This window comes from Physeter macrocephalus, chromosome 14, assembly GCF_002837175.3.
Source record: "Physeter macrocephalus isolate SW-GA chromosome 14, ASM283717v5, whole genome shotgun sequence".
NCBI classification, from domain to species: Eukaryota; Metazoa; Chordata; class Mammalia; order Artiodactyla; family Physeteridae; genus Physeter; species Physeter macrocephalus.
Window position 1 is genome coordinate 3,430,304 of NC_041227.1, and position 19,631 is coordinate 3,449,934.

At 35.2% G+C, this 19,631-nt stretch overlaps 1 protein-coding gene across 1 annotated transcript in view; it reads left to right on the forward strand.

Annotated features, from left to right (window-relative positions):
- The window catches only part of SYCP2 (synaptonemal complex protein 2), an 89,736-nt gene that overhangs the window by 39,959 nt on the left and 30,146 nt on the right, over window positions 1-19,631 (forward strand). The window contains exons 15-23 of the mRNA XM_055090609.1: window positions 5,865-6,013; window positions 7,197-7,271; window positions 7,714-7,860; window positions 10,967-11,066; window positions 11,915-12,072; window positions 13,872-13,941; window positions 14,300-14,357; window positions 14,895-15,028; window positions 15,176-15,615. Coding sequence (XP_054946584.1) covers window positions 5,865-6,013; window positions 7,197-7,271; window positions 7,714-7,860; window positions 10,967-11,066; window positions 11,915-12,072; window positions 13,872-13,941; window positions 14,300-14,357; window positions 14,895-15,028; window positions 15,176-15,615 — 1,331 coding nt within the window. The remainder of the gene's footprint in view (window positions 1-5,864; window positions 6,014-7,196; window positions 7,272-7,713; window positions 7,861-10,966; window positions 11,067-11,914; window positions 12,073-13,871; window positions 13,942-14,299; window positions 14,358-14,894; window positions 15,029-15,175; window positions 15,616-19,631) is intronic.

The window sequence follows — 19,631 nt, forward strand, 5'->3', positions numbered from 1 at the left end:
CAGGGCACGAACCCGTGTCCCCTGCATCGGCAGGCGGACTCTCAACCACTGTGCCACCAGCGAAGCCCTGTATTATTCTTTTATGTGTTATTGGAATTGATCTGCAAAATTTAGGTAGGAATTTGGTATTTCATGTTCTAGAAGGTCTGTAGTTTTCTTTTCCTGTAATGTCTGTTTTTCTTGTTGTTGTTTTTTTTTAAGTTTCAGAATCAGGGCGTTGTTAACTTCATAGGCTGAATTGGCAAGCATTCTTTAGTCTTCAGTTTTCTCTAAGAGTATGTGTAGAATTGGTATTGTTTCTTCCTTAAGTACTTGGACTATTTACCAGTGAAGCAATCTGGGCTTGCGCTTTTACTTTTCTTTGCTGAAGGCTCTTAACTACAAATTCAATTAATTTAATAGAGGGTTTTTCAGGTTATCTTTTTTTTCCTTAAGTAAACTTTGGTAATTTGTGTCTTTCAAGTAATCATGTTGTCAAATTTATTGGCATAAAGTGGTTTATAATGGTCCCATTTTATCTTTTTACTGTCGGTAGATTCTGTAGTGATGGTCCCCCTGTTGCTGCTGATACTGCTAAGTTGTATCTTTTTTTCCTAATCAGTCTGATGAGAGTTGTATCAATTTTATTGATATTCTCTAAGAGCCAGCCTTTAGTTTCATCGATTTTTCTCATTTTTGTGTTTTGATTTTCAGTTTAATTGATCTGTGCTCTTATATCTGTTCTTTTCTTATGCTCACTTTAGTTGTAATTTGCTTTCCTGTTTCTAGCGTCTCAGGGTGAAGCTGAAGTCATTGACCTGAGACCATCTTTGCTCTTCTAATATTAGCCATTTAGTGCTTTAAATTCTTCCCCTAAGTACTTCCTTAGCAACATCCTACAAATTGCCGTGTGCTGTGTTTCCATTTTCATTAATTTATTCTTTTTAAATGTCTCTTTTGGTTTCTTCCTTGACCCATAGGTTTATTTAAAAGTGCTTTATCTAGTTTCTATATACTTGAGATTTCAGGGATATTTTCCTGCTACTGATTTCTAACTTAATTTCATTGTTATGAGAGAGTATACTTTGTATGATTTTTGAGAATCCTTTTCAGTATATTGACGCTTATTTTATGACCCAGAATATGGTCTGTCTTGGTGAATGGTGTGAGTGTGCTTGAAGGATTGTGTATTCTGCTGTTGTTGGGTGGAGGGTTGGGTTGATAGTGTTGTCATATATCCTCCGTCATTGTCTGCCTCCTTGTTCTATCACTTATCGAGGGAGGGGTATTGAAGTCACCACTAGAGCTGTGCGTTTTTTTCTATTCAGTTCTGTTATTTTTTGCTTCAGATATTTTGAATTTCTGTTATTAGTTTTATAAACATTTAGTGGTATTATCTTTGCTTCATAAATTTATCATTATGAAATGACTCTTCTTCCTGTGGTAATATTCTTTGCTCTGCAGTCTACTTTATATAATATTAGTATACTCTCTCCAAGTTTCTGTTGGTTAATTATAGCATGGCATAGCTTTTCTTTATTTTTAAGTCATTTGTGTCTGTGTATTTAAAGTGGGTTTCTTATAGGCATCATATACTGATACTGGGCATCATATCAGAGACTGTCAGTGTAATTTGACAGTCTCTGCCTTTTGTGGTTTTTAATGTGACTGTTGATTTGCTTTAAATTCATCATCTAGCTTTTGTTTTTTTCTACGTGCCATCCCATCTGCCGTGTGTCTTTTCTTTTTCTCTTTTTCTTCTTTGGTGTTATTTCATTTTCAGTGATTTCATTGTATTTCTTTTGTTGGCTTTATATCCACCTTTTTAGTGGCTGATTTATGGTTTATTTTATACATATTTAACTTAATAGTGTGTATGTTCAAATAATATTATACCCCTTTATGAATAGTATAAGAACCTTGTAGTAGTAAAGTTCCATTTTTGCTTTCCTGGCCTTTGTGCCATTGCTGCCAATAATGCTAAAATTTTTTTCCCTTCTGAATGTGTCAAAGACCTCATATTATGTATAATGATATTTTTCTTTATGCAGCCAATTAGTTTTTAAAGAGATTTAAAAAGTGGATTAAAAAGTATTTTATATTTACCCACATATTTACCATTTCCAGTATTCAGCTTTCATTTGTATAGACCCAGATTTCCATCTGGTATTATTTTCCTTCTGCCTAGGTGACTTCTCTAATATTTCTTGTCCTGCAAATATGCTGGTGATGAGTTCTTTCAGCTTTTTTATTTCAGAAAGTCTTTATTTTGTTTTTATTTTGCAAAGTATTTTTGATACATATAGAATTCCAGATTGCCTGTTGTCTTCCTTTCAGTGTACTTGAAAGAGGTTACTCTACTCTCTCTTGGCTTGCATTGTTTCTGATGAGAAGTCTGTCACTCTCATGTTTGCTCCTTTTTGTTTAAAGTCTTTTTTTTCCCCTGGCTGATTTTAAGATTTTTCTCTTTATTAGTAGTTTTAAACATTTGATTATAGTGCTTTAGTGTAATTTTCTTCATATCATTCGTTCTTGAGGTTCATTGAGCTTCCTTGCTTCTAAAGTTTTTATCCATTGTTCTTCAGATATTTTTTTCTGCTCCTTCTTTTTTCTCCTCCTCTCTGGAGGCTCTGATTACATATATACTAAGCTATATGAAGTTCTCCCATAGCTCACTGATTCTCTGGGTTCTCCACCCAAACTCCAGGCTTTTATTTCCACTCTCTTTTTTCACTTTGGTAGTTTTATATTGCTGTGTTTTGTTGCTAGTTAATATTTTCTTCTGCAGTGCGTAACCTGCTTCTGTTTTATCCTGTGTAATGTTTATCAGGCATTATATTTTTCATCTCTGGGGGTTTGATTTGGTTTTTTTTTTTTTTATTTAATCTATTTATTTATTTTTGGCTGTGTTGGGTCTTCGTTTCTGTGCGAGGGCTTTCTCCAGTTGCGGCGAGCGGGGGCCACTCTTCATCGCAGTGCGTGGGCCTCTCACTGTCGCGGCCTCTCCCGTTGCGGAGCACAGGCTCCAGACGCGCAGGCTCAGTAGTTGTGGCTCACGGGCTTAGTTGCTCCGCGGCATGTGGGATCTTCCCAGACCAGGGCTCGAACCCATGTCCCCTGCATTGGCAGGTAGATTCCCAACCACTGTGCCACCAGGAAAGCCCTTCATTTGGGTCTTTTTTAAAGATAAATTTTAAATGTTAGAATAGTTTTAGATTACAGAAAACTTGCCAGAATAGTGTAGGAAGTTTCCATATACACCCTCACGTAGTTTCTCTTATTTTTTTATTGTGGTAAAAATCACATAACATAAAATTTACCATCTTAACCATTTTTTAGTGTATATAGTTCAGTAGTGTTAAGTACATTCACATTATTGTGAAACAGATCTTCAGAACTTTCATCATCTTGGGAAATTGAAACTCTATACTCATTGAACAGTTCCCCTTTTCCCCCTCCACCCAGCCCCTGGTAACCACCATTCTACTTTTTGTTTCTATGAAATTGACTATTTTAAGTGGAATCATGCAGCATATGTCTTTTTGTGACTGGCTTATTTCACTTAACATAATGTCCTCTCCTGTAGTTTTTAACATCATACATTTTTATGGTACATTTGTCACTGCATCTTAAAAAAGTCTACTTGGATCCTATGTCTTCCTCTATCTCATTCTTTTTCCATTCATAGCCAATTTGGAGAGAATAGTTTTTACTAAATCTTTCCCTTTCTTGCTCTTCATTTCTGTTCTTTTCTACATTCTGTTTTACATCCCACTCCACCAAAATTTCCACTGAAATTGCAGATGTCAAGATAATAATTAACTCTTTCATTATCAATATCAGTATACACACTTCAGTCCTTATACTGACCCTTGGTGGCACACCCCAGACTCCACAGGGATAGTGTCTTCTGTGCTCAGGACTTTTCCAGACCTCACACTATCTCTCTTCATCTGGCTGTTCATTTGTATCTTTTAATATCCTTTGTAATAAAGTGGTGATGTAGTCTACCTATGTGGAGCAGGCAAGATGTGAATTTTTTACATGACTAGCACTCATGGAAGTTAAAAAAAAAGTGTGGACTCTGGAGATCAAGCAATAGTTCTAGTGAAAAAGAGCATCTACAGTGGCAGACTGAAGGAATGGGGAAGCAGCAGCACAATAGGGTGAGGTTAGACTCTTTTATGTTCAATTTATAGGAGTATATAAAATAAAGTCTCCATGGACAATTTTTAAGTGTTTTTTTGAATAGCTTTGTAGGAGAAAACATATTATTATATTCATTTAAGAATAGTGTACTGGAATGCTACAAAAATATCTAGATAACATAAGATCCAAATATGTTGATATCTATAAATACTTGGATTTTATAGGAAGCAAGAAAATAGGAAGTTTTCTGATATCTCAGTAATACTGCTAACTAAAAAGCAAGCCACGATATAGTCTAGGCAGTCAAAGCAAATATCAGAAATTTCAACAAAGTCAGCAATAAAATATAACAAATATCAACAAATTCTTATGTAGATAGTCATGACATATGTGGAGAATGCTTTGTAGGAAAAGGTACAAAGCATTCAGCAAAATAATAAATTGGAAGTAATTCTAATACCATGTTCATGCAAGCAGTGAAGCAAATACTGCATTTACTCTAAGTTCACAGCAAGCTGCAGAAAAAAATTCAAATCCATATCAGAGGGATATAACAATAAACAAAAATATTCATAAAGATTATAAGTGTTCTAATCTTCATCATCAAAATCTGAAACATTATCATTTTCAACGTCACCTGATTTTTCATCTCTAAAGCCTGAAAACTTTTACTGTTGAGACTGTGACTTTTTTTCTTTCAAAAAAAAAAAAATTACCAGCATTTTGGATTAGAAACTGCGTTACCACTATCGTCAGGCAACTAATACTTCTTAGTACCATCAAAGGACATCACGGAGGAAGTTTCATAACCATATAGTTGCAAAAGCAAATAAGACATTTTCTGCTTGGGCAAGCCTCATAAGGATCAGTGTGTTTTATAGCCGATAGGGACATTTGTCCTTTAGGGTAGAGCATGGAGTGGCCAGCGGAGCTTTTCCTGATGCAGACACAAAGTTTTGTCCTTGGTGTGGTCCTTCTCCCTCAGGATGTTTTCCTCTTGCCCAAAAGCAAACACTGGGGGCAGGTGTGGAGACTTCTCAGTCAGCAGCAGGAGCACCACCAGAGGTAGGACGGAACCATAGTGGCCTTCGGTCCATAATACAGGCACGTTAATTGGGTGCCAGGTAATTTTCTGTAACTTTTTGGAGGAAGGGAGGTGAATACTTCATATAAACTGGCACTTAACAGTATTTTCTTTTCACTGGGTTGGTGAATTTATTGAGGATTAGCACTGTATCCTTCTTCCTTCACAATATCCTGGTACTCAAGTTTTTATCAAACGTTCAGTGTCAACACGTTTGTAACTGTGGATTTAATAGAAATTCTGAATAGATGCTTCTGCCTAGGAATAGTTAGTTATGGAATTAAAGTTATTTTCTTTTTTGCCTGTTTTAAATTAAGAAAATAGTTTTCTCAGATGTGTTCAAAGAATATTCATTAAGAACCTGTTAGTGTCCAGAATGTTACTCAGGGCTTTATTTAGTTCATTAATTATTGTATTACCTTGTAATTTATAGATCAGGAAACTGAGGCTTTGAAAAATAAACTGAATTGTTGATTTGTTTACGTAAGTAGTCAGTACCAGAATTGATTAAATACTGTTAAATCCTAAAAGTTAATTTTATTTCAGTTCATTTTAATTGGTATGCTGCATGCTTTTCTTATTTATAGTATACCTATAGAGTGGTATCCTAGGAATGAATGTAAACTAATCAGTGTGATTCATTTGTGTACAGTGAGAGAATCGAAGAAGCTACTGACTATAATTCTGAAAAATAAAGTAAAAATTAATAAAAGAGAAGGGAACGAATTGCTTTTGTATTTTGATGCATCGTTAGAAATCACTAATGTGACACAAAAAATTTTTGGTGCAGATAAGTATAGGGTAAGTTAAACTCTTTTTAATAAACATTTATTTTCATAATTCTGGAAACTTTCAGTTACCTGGGACTATAAGTTTCATTGATTTTTTTCCCTACAATTCTTTATAAAATAACAGGTAGATTTTTAGTCCTTTAAATTTGTATTGTGGAATGGCCATCAGATTGTTAGCCATACCCTTTCAGATACCGATTAGAAAGAATCTCAGATGACAGAATTAGCAGCAGCTACTCAAAACATTTAATGAATTTCTACGAGGTGTTTAAAAAGTGAAATGAGACAAAGACTTGTTTTCAAGATATTAAACATCGTGAGAATTACAGAATGTGCCTCAGAAGAATTAAGTGGCATATAGAAAATGAAGTATAGATGTTGAAGAAAGAATGCACATTAAGAGTCAGATATGAAGGAAAGGCTATGGAGGTGGGCCTTGAAATGGCCTTTGAAGTTAATGAATGAAATTTAGATAAGATGCTTTCCAGGACTGTGGAAAATGATATGAGTCGGATATTGTTTAACTGGGAATCAAGGTGGCAATTCATGTTATGTTTAGGGAGATGTTCAGTTGACAAGCTTGGATGGTCCATGTCTTAGTTTGTTCAGGCTACTTTAACAAAAATACCATAGACTGAGTGGCCTAAATAACAAACATTTTTTTCTCATAGCTCTAGAAGCTGTGAGTCAGATCAGGGCGCCAGCAGACTCAGTGTCTGGTGAGGGCCCGTTTCCTGGTTCATCGATGGCCATCTTTTCACGGTGTCCTTACATGGTGGAAGGGGTGAGGGATTTCTCTGGGGTCTGTTTTATAAGAGCACTAATTCCATTCATAAGGGCTCTGCCCTCATGACCTTAGCAACCCCCAAAGGCCTCCACTCCTAATACCATCCTTGGGGACTATGTTTCAACATATGAATTGCGGGGGAAAAATTCAATCTATAGCATGTGAAAGATTTATGGTGAAGAATAGCAGATAATATGCTTGTGAGGAACCCTTACCAAAACAGCAGTCTGAGACCGTGGTTAGTGGGGACTCATTGAATTATTCTGAAAAGAGTATTTATATGTATAAATAATAATAATTTAAGATAATTTGCCAATTTTGGAAGGAAACAGGTATAGGAAATAATTGCATTAAAATGGAAAGAACTGGGAGAAAATGACATCCCTTTGAATTAATTTTACTTTAGGAATTTACCAGAAAACAAGGCATTTCCGTTGCCAAAACATCTGTGCATATTCTTTTTGATGCAAGTGGATCACAGGTATGTGTCTAACTTACTTGATTTTTACCACTGGGCTAAGTTTAACCCTAAATAATGATAGCACAGTAATAAAGTTCATCTTGGAGGGTGAGTATCTAAAAAATAAATTGTCTCAACATAGTGCCCCAATAAGATGTATATACTTTTTAAACATATTAATAATCATTTATTTCAGTACAGAAGGTGGATTGTTATTAATACCAGTTTTGGTAACTTTAAATAAAAATCAGAAGTACATGTTCTTCCACTAATGCCAAAGCCTGTTTTATGTCTATTAACATTTGAAAAAGGACTAAAACTTATAACAGTACATAGATATAAGACAAAAAGAATTGACCTTTATGAGTGTGAGATGAATGAGCGCTTTACGAAGACATCCAGTGATTTTTGAGAACTTCCTTTGGTTTGCAGTTTTAAACACTTTTTCCTTATTCTCCAACAGATTCTAGTCCCAGAAAGTCAAATCTCACCAGTCGAAGAAGAACTTGTTAGTTTGAAAGAAAAAGCTAACCCCCAAGAGGAATTTGCTAAACCTCCAAAATATATCAAAAACAGTAATCAAGGGGACAGAAAAAATAGTCAGCCTGAGGTATATATGGCACCAAAATAGTCGTTTATAAAATAGCATAGGTCAAATCATTGCTATATATAATTACAGAAAAAAGCATCTAGAATTCATATGTTCATCAGTAACATTTCAGAGTATTTCCCCTGCCTTTTACAAATGCAAACAAAAGTTAGTGTTTCAGCAGATTGTGTTTATATGTAAGGTTTAGGGATTTAGGACAAGGTATACTATACACTTGTAAGTTTCAAATTAGACATATATAGGAAAGTAACTACCACTTTTTGCATTTATCCTTTCTGTTCTGTCTCTGCACTAGCCAATACAAATTTATAATGTAATGTTCTGTTTACTTGCATGAGGAAAGAAAGCAAAATACTAGGTTCTTTCTCCTCCTCCTCCTGCTCCATTGAGGATCTCCTCCAGGCCACATGTGATAGAACCATTTCTCAGCCGCCTTCTCCACATCTTGCTGTGACACTTGATTTTGCTAACAGCCCTCTCTTTTTTTTTTTTGCGGTACGTGGGCCTCTCACTGTTGTAGCCTCTCCCGATGCGGAGCACAGGCTCCGGACGCGCAGGCTCAGCGGCCACGGCTCACGGGCCCAGCCGCTCCGCGGCATGTGGGATCTTCCTGGACGGGGGGCACAAACCCGTGTCCCCTGCATCGGCAGGCGGACTCTCAACCACTGCGCCACCAGGGAAGCCCAGCCCTCTCTTTCTTAATGTCCTCTCCTTTGTCTTCTATGTTAGCATTTTAATTCTCTTTTTACTTCTGTTACTACATCAGAGATACTTTCTCTCACTGTCTCCTAAATGTAGATTTGCTCTAAAAGCTTGATACCCAGCCTTCTGAACATCTCTATGCCTTCTCCCTTAGAGAGCTTCCTTCCTGTGCATAATTTAAGCTCTTAAAATGTACCAGGCTTCTGCTCAAAGTTCTATAGCTATGTCTCCACTTACTCTTTTAATGTTTCCCTTGGTTGTGTCTCTTCAAGCCCTTTCCTAAAGTCTACCTCAAACTCTTTTATCTTTTGCCTCAAGTTTGCATCTGCCTCCATACTTCAGTAATGTTACCATTCATTTTTCTGATGATATCCTTGATTCCAAACTCTTCTCCCCCCATACCTAGAACCAAGGTGCTAGTGATTGTTCTTTCATAGTATCTCTCACGTCGTTTCCTCCTTATTATTCCCTTCACCATTACTCATTTTAGCATACCTAGGTTATACAGTAACCTTCTCATAGAGTCTTTGACACTGTTGCTCCATTTTGTGAGCTACCCTGTGTCGTACACCACTGATTTTTCTTAATACCAGTGTCCTCATAGCATTCTTCTGCTCAGAAAGCCTTGTCATCTCTATGTTTATCCCATTAAATCTAAGTTTTGCTTAATTTGAAGACATTCTGTAATTTAATATTACTCTTATCAAAATACCCTCCACTTTACTATGGTCAGTTGCTTTACTGCCTTTTTTTTTTTTTTTTTTTTTTTTTTTTTTTTGCGCGTTACGCGGGCCTCTCACTTTTGTGGACTCTCCTGTTGCGAGGCACAGGCTCCGGACGCACAGGCTCCTTACGCGCAGGCTCAGCGGCCGTGGCTCACGGGCCTAGCCGCTCCGTGGCATGTGGGATCTTCCCGGACCGGGGCACGAACCCATGTCCCATCGGCAGGCGGACTCTCCACCACTGCGCCACCAGGGAAGCCCCTACTGTCTCTTTTTTTACGGCATGCTCATTCTTGCCTCTGTACTTTCATTCATGCTGCTTTTACCTCTACTTATCTAAAGTGTACTTACATTTGTAAATCTTTGTTCATTTTTACTTTCTTAATGGAGCTTTTCCCGATTATTTGTTTTTACTAATCTCTCATCTTTAGGCAACTATAGCTCTCACAGGCTCTTCCGTACACTGTGTTACTATTTTTCCCTGTAGTCTGTGTCCTTCATTAAATTAAAAGTATCATTTTTGTCAACTGTAGTTCCCTCAGATGATTAGATTATAAAAGCCTTTTTTTGTGTGTCTTTATATCAGAATCATAACTTGAGTTCTTACTAAAAATGCAGATTCTTAGAACCCCCCCCCACCTTAAACCTATTGAATCATAATACAAACTCTGGAAAAGATATTAACCACACTAAAGTTTGAAAAACATTGCACTGTTGTTAAATACCCACTGTGTTTTCAATAAGGACTAACTGTTTGAAGCATTTATATGAATAAGTAACTTTTTGGATCTCATTCATTATATACCAGTAGAACTGTAATTTCTTTAAGAAGAATCTGCTGATTCAGTAGCTTATTTTCTAAGGTTAATCTTAGAATTCACTTTTCTCCTATCCTTCCCCACCTTTCCTCCATTGCCCCATATACATACCTGCTCAAAACTCCATCAATATTTTTTTTCTCTGTCTTAGGGGCAGGTGCCTTTTTCAAAACAGCTGTCTTCTCCCTCTTTATGGTTTTTCATTATGTACTCCTTTGTATGCATCCTCTGGAACTCCTGTCCCCTGTAGTCCCGCCTCTGCTTATCTACTTCTGTTGCTCTTATCAGTCATTCTAGGCTAAAGTTAGAAAATGCACAACTTTTTTGGAACACTAACTTGTGTGCCACTGAGTCTCTGAACTCCTGTAGCTGTGTTTTACTCCAAAGGCAGTTTAGTCTTCACAGAATATTAATACAATTATTTAAATGTGTGAAAGTTTCGAAGAAGGCTTAATGTTATGAAAACTTTCACAAACAAGTTTACATAAATATATGTTCCAAACATTATCCTTATGAAATACAATAGGAAATTGTGAGCCAATGGTTAACTAGATAAACTGAATGTGAATAAAATATTTTCAGCTAATATATAAAGGTACTATACTTCTAAGTCTGGATATTCTTTAAATATTCTTTAAAACAACATCCTTTACTTGTTTCAGCTATCTATTCAATACCAAACATTAGGATAAAATCCTTCAAGTCAGGCTAAACTACAGATATTTCTGGATATCATATTGTTGATAAAATACCATATGTCTTTTGTGTGTAGTCAAGGTGAAATGTTGTAAATAAAATTATAGGATATTTAATTTCAAAAGAGAATATATATTTACTGTGGATTTTTTTTTCTCATGGTTTAAGATAATTACTCCTAGCAAAAGAAAAATGTCTGAAGCATCAATGATTGTTCCTGGCACAGATAGATACACTGTGAGAAGTCCAGTACTTTTAGTCAATAAATGTAAGTTTTATTGTCTTTGAAGATTCCTAACAAGTATTATTGTTTTAAGCTGGCATTTTTTAAATTCAGGAGTATTCTGGACCTAATTTATCTAGAGGATAATTTGGGGATATAAAAATTAATAAAATATGAACCACAAATATCTTCTGTCAAAAAATTACAAATGTCTGAGAAGTTTAATGGGTATCCATATAAACATTATTCAGAATATTAATATCCAGCATTAATAATTTGTTGTAACTTTAAGTGGGAGCCAGCATAACATAGTGGATAAAACATTAAATTAATCAGGCTGCTTGGGCTTGTTTCCCCATTCCTGGGTATGTACTTTGTAGCTAAGTATAGAACCAGTTTCCTTTCTATGAAATGGGACTAAAGTGTCTAACCTCATCAAATTGTTTAATGGATTAAATAAAAATTATCCATTAAACAAGAAATGTTGTGAAACATTTAGACAGTGCCTGGTACATACTAAGAGCTAAATAAAAATTTTAAAATAATCTGGTACTGTGTACTAGTTGCTATAAACACAGTATTATTTAATCTTTATGACAATTTAATAGTGACCTTCTGTTCCCAAAATCTGATTGCCTACTGGGAAATTATCTAATGTTTGACAAACTTCTCAAACTTAACAGGTCCAAAATAAATTCATCTTTCCACCCTCCCTGCCAGTTTTTCTCCATTTCTTACCTTGGAATATGGCGTCCATATCCAGTTACTCATGTAAATGAGAAACCTGGGACCCATCTTAGAATCCCCTTTTTTAACCTTCCTCAGCAAAAAGTATCTCAGTGAGAACAACATAGAAAATCCTAAATACAGCAGTCCTTTGTCCTCCTTTTTAGCAACACCACGAAGAAGAAGAATTAAACCACCACTGCAAATGACGAGTTCTACAGAAAAACCTGGTGCTTCTAAAACATTGGAAAATGGAGTGGATAATGCTGTATCACTTAGATCTAGATCATCTGAAGAAAGAAATAGAGGAGATAATACAGACAAAGTAACTTTACTTTGAAAGCATTTTAAAATAAATTTTTATCAAGTTATTGTAGAAATACATAATTGAGCTAACTACTTTTGCAAGCAGTGAATGTCTCACTTTTCCTACAGTATTGCTTTTAAAATTTTTTTAGATATCATTTATTGTCCTTGAAAGTAAGGTCTTATCAATCATTTACTGTGCTAACAACAAAATTTAGAAATATTCATTCAGTGTAACTGATTTATGCATTCAGTAGGAGAAATGGACTTGCCATCATTCTTTAGTTTATTATACAAATTAGTGTCTGCTATGGGGAAGGTTCTGATTTAGAAATATAAGACACAAGTGGAATCTATCTTTTAGTATCTCAAGGTCTAGCATGGGAATTAGACATATTAATAAGATGATTATAATATTGTATGTGTTCTCAGATGTACATACAGGATGCAATAGAAACCTAGTAGAGGGGCAGGTGCCTGATCCCAGAGCTGGAGGGGAAGCTGAAGATCAGGAGATGCTCTTTTAGGAGATGGAGAGGAGTTGATTTTTGAAGGGTCAATAAAGGTTATTAGTCACATGGACATCGAGGAGGGCATTGTTTCCAGGAAGTTGAAGGGGGAACAGAGCAGGGAATGGATGGGAGAAAGTTGTGTCTTGGAGAAATAGGTAATCAGAGATACAGATAAGTTTGTAGATGAGGAGGAACACCTGAAAGCTTTTGTTTTCTCTGAAGTGTGAGCATGGTGAGCTTCTCTTGGGGACAGAGCCTTGAAGTAGAGGGCTCAGAGACACACAGAGGTTTGGAATAACTACTGAGAGAGAATGGAGAGGGGGGAAGAATAAGTACAAGTGTTAGGCAGTGTTGAGGGCCCAGTTCAAATTTAAGACTATGAAGCTTATCATGGCATTAGTTTAGAAGTAAGTATAATTTCCTCAAATAAAGCTTAGCAGCCTTGGTGTTACAGTAAAAAAAAGAAAGATGATGGATGTAAAAAAATTTTTAATGGTTATGTGGCCGAAAGATAAAGGGTGCAAGAGTTGAAGATATTAGGAAAAAATAATCAAAGTAATGGTTCAAATTGTCTAGCTAAGTGTTTCTTAATAGGGGCAGTTATTATTTAGCTGTGCAGTGTGGTTCTGAATGTTGTAGGATGAGAAGTGTCCTAGGCCTGTGCTTACTTATTGTCAGGAGAGCCCTTCTGTCATTGTGACAACAAAAAACACACCTGTACATTTTCATACTGCTCCTCTCCCAGTAGGGAAGACAGCCAGGATGAGGCAAAATATCTTATTTAGAGGGTATGTTTTTCTGATAGTGGTGGCAAATTTTTATTTGGTCTGGGCAGGTATGTATCTGTGGCTGTGGAAAGAGGGAAGCTTGCTATAGTCAAGAAGTTACTTGTGCAGTGGCCAAAACTTAACAAAATAAGTTAATACTTCATAATTTCTGGTTCGTATGTATGTTAGTGAAAAGACAGAATAGATGCAGGCTATGAGATCAATAGCAAGAGAAGATACACCATGGAGGTGCTAGAAATTCTCAGAGAGGAAAATTGAATTATTTTTCTAGCTGTGGCTGAGATCAGAAAATTTGTAGGATCTTCTGCCTCCTTATCTGCAATGAAAGTTACTTTCTTGTGTTTTAGGATAGGCAGTATTCTAGAATGGGCATAATTGTTATGAAATAAATAGAAATACTATCCAACTTTTAATAGTAAGGCAAAAAAGTTTTAAACTTTAATACTCTGACTTTTAAAAGTTGTTTTCATATGATGTCTTAATTCAAATTTATATTAAAATTTCTCCCCTGTTTATAGCATATCGAAACTGCTAAAGTTATAGAAAAGACAGAAAATAAGGACATTGAATTCCCAAACCAAAATTTTAGTAAGTAATCTTTGGTTTAATTTTAGTCATTCTTTATATATATATATATATATATATATATATATATATACACACACACACACACACACATATATATATATACTCACTTCTCTCTATACTTTCATTTATTTGAAAAAAAGATTTATAATGAATACATTCAGCTTTATGCAAAGAACTTAGAGGTTACAAGGAAATATAATACAGCCTTGGTTCCCAAGAAGTTTGGGTCTGGGAGGGGGAAGTTGAGATCAATCAGTCTTTCCATCCCAATATGTGAACTTTGATCAAATTTTAGCTTTCATTTTACCCTGCCAACTGCACGAAAAAATGAAAATACCATAATTTTTGTTTTATTTAGGTGAACTCCAGGAAATTGTTCCTGATTCACAGGCAGTGGGAAAAATAGATAAACCTGTGTAAGTATGAGAAAACCCATCAAATCATTTAGCCTATAATAATGTTACTTTTAGATGAGTGTAACAAATTTAAAGGTCAAGGCCTTTATATTCTTAGAATGTAGTATTGGTTATCGAATTTATCATCTTTCAAGTATTATTATGATCGCACAATGGGGAATAGCCTCTATGTTTCTTCAACCAACATAACTCTTTTCAAATTGAGAGACTTAAAATGAATGAGATTTTTAAAACAATAAAGTATGAATGTGAAGAAAATTAACCAAGTTTAGATATACATGAAGATGTGTAAGATATGTGAGATGTATTTAGGTAGATATCAAAATAGTAGCAATAATGGAACTTTTAAAATAATATTCTTTAATCTTGATCAATTAATTATATAGTAAATTTAAACTTTCATCAGGACTTATGAAAATATTTTCATACTTGACTCTTAAATTTCTGTCAATAAACATTGACTAAATAAAAAGAATCAAGGCCTTATATCAGTCATAGGCTAATGTTTTGTGATAAGCAAATGAATTTATTTTGCAGGTTACCTGGTGTTTTAGACAACATCTGTGGAAATAAAATGCACTCCAAATGGGCATGTTGGACACCTGTAACAAATATTAATCTGTGTAATAACCAAAGAGCAAGTACTTCATCAGGAGACACATTTAATCAAGGTGAAACAGTTTTCTCTGTATATAAAATAGTTGTTCAAGGAAATACTCATTTCTTGAAATGTCTTAACAAATATTTTGGTTTTAACAAATTTTGTATATGATCAGTTTATATATTTAATAAGGATTAATTTCTTATTTTCCCACTAGATATTGTTATCAACAAAAAACTTACTAAACAAAAATCATCCTCTTCAATATCAGATGATAATTCTCAGGAAATGGGAAAGGTGCAGTATGGGAGAGAAATAATGCAGCAAAACAAAATACATAAAGCAGAAGTAGAAGTTTGCAAAAGAAACAAACAACAACAACTAAATCATTCTAAACATTTGGAGGAGAAAAATATTGAAAATACAAAGCAGAGTGATTGGAGTATTGAATCTGAAACTACTTTTAAATCAGTTCTCCTAAATAAGACAGTTGAAGAATCTATGATCTGTAGGAAGAAGTACATACTGTCAAAAGATGTGAATACTGCTATCTGTGATAAAAGCCCTTCTCCTAGAAAAAATGCAAAAAGTCATAGAAAATCAGGGAAAAGATTGACATCTGAATTTAATTCCTGGGATTTGAAACAAAAAAAAATGGTGAGCTTTCAGTCTGTTTTATTTCTGCACACCCATAATATGCCTACTTAATAACATAAAGTGAAATAAGCTTGATTAATTGCTACAAATTTAGTGTTTGTAATACCCTGTCCTTTTTTTAATTGAAGTATCGTTGATTTACAATATTACATTAGTTTCAGGTGTATAACACAGTGATTCAATATTTTTATAGATTATACTCCATTTAAAGTTATTACAAAATAATGGCTGTATTTCTCTATGCTTTGTGATTTACCCTTGCCGCTTATCTAGTTTATATTTAGTAGTTTGCATCTCTTAATCCCATACCCCTCTCTTGCCCCTTTCCTCTTCCCTCTCCCCACTGGTAACCACTAGTAATACCATGTTCTTTAATTCAAGCTTAGACTCTGAGAGTGCATGCCTCCTGAACCACTTTCTGACCTCTCCCCAGTCCCAGCCCTGATAGAACCCATGTGCCTGCTGGCACATAGCTGGCATGTAAATAGGTATAGCATGAATGAACCCTGCAGTTCCTTGTCTCCTCTTGTTGGGTCTCTCCCACTCTGTCCCTCAGATTCTTCTGAACATGCATATAGAACTGTCTGTGCCTCTCTTATGGTGCTTACCTTTCTTTTTTAATAAATGGTTATTTTGTGTGGTCTTTCCCCCTGTTTTAACCTATTAGAGTGTAAAGACTATGTTTTATTCAACGTTTGTTTTCCTGTATGGCCTAGCACAGTTTTGCACATAGTAGCATCTGAAACATTTCTTGGATTATTGCCTTAAAGTTTGATGAAGTTTTTCAAGAAAGTATGTAAGTGGGGTGGAGGAGACTTATCTTCTATTGTAAATGTTGCTTATCCTCATTGGAGACTCCACTTCTTCAAATTAATCATCTGTAGAACATCTCCAGGAGAGTTTTAGCTAGTTTGCACCATACTTTGAGACTGAAAGTTTACTTTTTGTAGCAGTTAAAAGTTATAAACCTTTTCTTTGGTCATTGCTACCAAGATGCAGATTAAGAAAATTTTCTAATCAGAATACATTTCCACTGCCAGTAATGCAATCGTTTTTGCACTATGCCTTAAGAGATCCAGGTTGTACAGGCCTTCATTCATCTTTCAGAGTATTACTAATACCTGGGTGGCCAAATGTCTAGAGTCAGTGTAAAATGTTCATATATTGGAGCATCTTAGTGTGTAAGTGAAATATTTAATAGCTAATTTTGCAGTTGTTGTATATAATTAGATATTATTTAATTTGTCTTGACTACTCTTTATTTTGTTTTTAACCTGCAATTCCCTTTTTCTGCTTCATTGGCTACTTTCTTTTTTAACCAGATCCTTTTGGGTCACTTTCTTCTTGATTCTCAGTACGCTATTCTCTCTTCTTTCTAGTCTTAGCTGCTATTTAGTTCCTTCAGACCCAGTGGAAGTAAGTTTCTTTTTGTCTGAATGCTGATCTGTCCTTCAATTTTAATTTTAAACTGTTTTCTTTGGAATTTAGAATCATTCCACAAAATTTTTCTGATCTAGTCATTTTTTTCCTGGGAGCACAGAAACTTGATCTTTTCTAAGCTGTGCTTTTTTTTTTTTTAAAATCAACTTCCCGTTTTCAGAAGTTCTCTTTGCTCTTTCATACCATCACTCTCTTTATTACTGTGCAGCATTTCCTGCCACTCTCATTCATGGGTGACTCTCCTCTAAGGTAGTCATCTGTCTGATCATGTCTTTCTATTCACTAGATAAACCCAGAGAGACAGAACCTCTGTAGTTCAGTGGTACAGATTTCTCACATTGGCTCCAATTATGTCAGAGTTCTTAATAATATTATATTATTATACACTGTTTTAGGGGAGGTTTGTTTTTGCTACATTTTTATCAAGGCAGGTATACCCTGTCTTCTGGTAATCTCAAGAAGGGATAGTAAGTAATAACTTATTATCTATTATATATAAAAACATATGAACTTAAAAATGGTTAAAATAATAAATTTTATGTCGTTATGTTTATATTTTACCATAATTTAGAAAACCCATATGCGTGATGCCCAGAAAAAAAGTAAAACTAAAAACAAGAGAACTCATATCTTTAAGGGTGTTGTTCAAGTTTTCTTTTAACCAGATAATCTAAAATTATGCAGATAATATTCCTACTTTATAGTCTTTCCATTAAAAAATTAATAGAATTTTTTTGAGCAGTTTCAGGTATACAGCTATACAGAGAGGTCCCATATACCCCTTCACTCCACCCCAGTTTCCCCTGTCATTAACATCTTACGCTAGTAGATTTGTTACAAATGATGAGCCAGTATTGAAACATTATTAACTCAAGTCCATAGTTTACATTATAGTTCACTCTTTGCATTGTGTATTCCATGTTTTTTTGACAGATGTATAACAACAGATATTGACCCTTAGAGTATCATGCATAATAGTTTCACTGCCCTAAAATTCCCCTGTGCTCCATACCTCCCTTGTTTCCTCCCTCCCCTGCCAAACTCCAGGCAATCACTGATCTTTTTACTGTCTCCATAATTTTGCCTTTTCCTGAATGCCACAGAGTTGGAATAATAAAGTATGTCATCTTTTCAGATTAGTTTCTTTCACTTAGCAATATGCATTGAATGTTCATCCGTGTGTTTTTATGGTTTGATAGCTTTTTTTTTTTTAATGCTGAATCCATTGTATGGACATACGAAGATTTGTTTATCCATTTACCTGTTGAAGGACATCTTGGTTGCTTCCATGTTTTGACAATTACGAATAATGCTTCTGTAAACATTCGTGTGCAGGTTTTGTATGGACATAAACTTTCAACTCAGTTGGGAAAATACCAAGGAGCATGATTGCTGGGTCATATGGTAAGAGTATGTTTAGCTTTGTAAGAAACTGCCTGTCTTCCAAAAGTGGAAAAAATGGCTGTACCATTTTTGCATTTCAGCAGCAATGAGTAAGAGAGTTCCTGTTGATCTACATCCTTGCCAGTATTCGATATTGTCAATGTTTTGGATTTTAGCCATTCTTACAGGTGCTTGGTGATATCTCGTTGTTTTAATTTGCAATTCCCTAATGACATGATGTTGGGCATCTTTTCATATTTTTATTTACCATCTGTATATCTTCTTTGGTGAGTTGTCTCTTCAGATCTTTTGTCCAATTTTAATTGGGTTGCTTCCTAATTGGTGAGTTTTAACAGTTCTTTGTGTATTTTAGATACAAGTTCTTTATCAGGTATGTATTTTACAAATATTTTCTCCCAATCTGTGGTCTGTCTTTTCATTCTCTAAACAGTGTTTTTTGCAGAGCAGAAATTTTTAATTTTAATGAAGTCCTACTTATCAGTTTTTTCTCTCATGGATTTTGCTTTTGGTGTAGTACCTAAAAAGGTATTCCAAACCCAAGGTCACCTAGATTTTCTCCTATTTCTCCTATGTCGTCTTCTAGGAGTTTTATAGCTTGCACTTTACATTCAGGTCTATTATCCATTTTGAGTTAATTTTCATGAAGGGTGTAAAGTCTGTGTCTAGATTCTTTTTTTGGCATGGTGATGTTCCAGCACCATTTGTTGAAAAGACTAACTTTTCTCCACTGTACTGCCTTTTGTTCCTTTGTCAAAGATCAGCTAACTGTATTTAGGTGGGCCTCTTTTTGGGCTCTCTGTTTTTTCCATTATTCTATTTGTTCCTTCACCAATACCACACTGTATTGATTATTGTATTCAATATCTTTTTAGTAAATCTTAAAGTAGGGTCAGTCCTCAGACTTTGTTCTTCTCCGCTGATACTGTGTTGGCTACTCAGGGTCTTTTGCTTCTCCTTGTAAATTTAAGAATCATTTTGTCGATAACCAAAAAATATCTTGCTGGGGGGAAAGCTGGGAAGATGGCGGAAGAGTAAGACGCGGAGATCACCTTCCTCCCCACAGATACATCAGAAATACATCTACACGTGGAACAACTCCTACAGAACACCCACTGAACGCTGGCAGAAGACCTCAGACCTCCCAAAAGGCAAGAAACTCCCCACGTACCTGG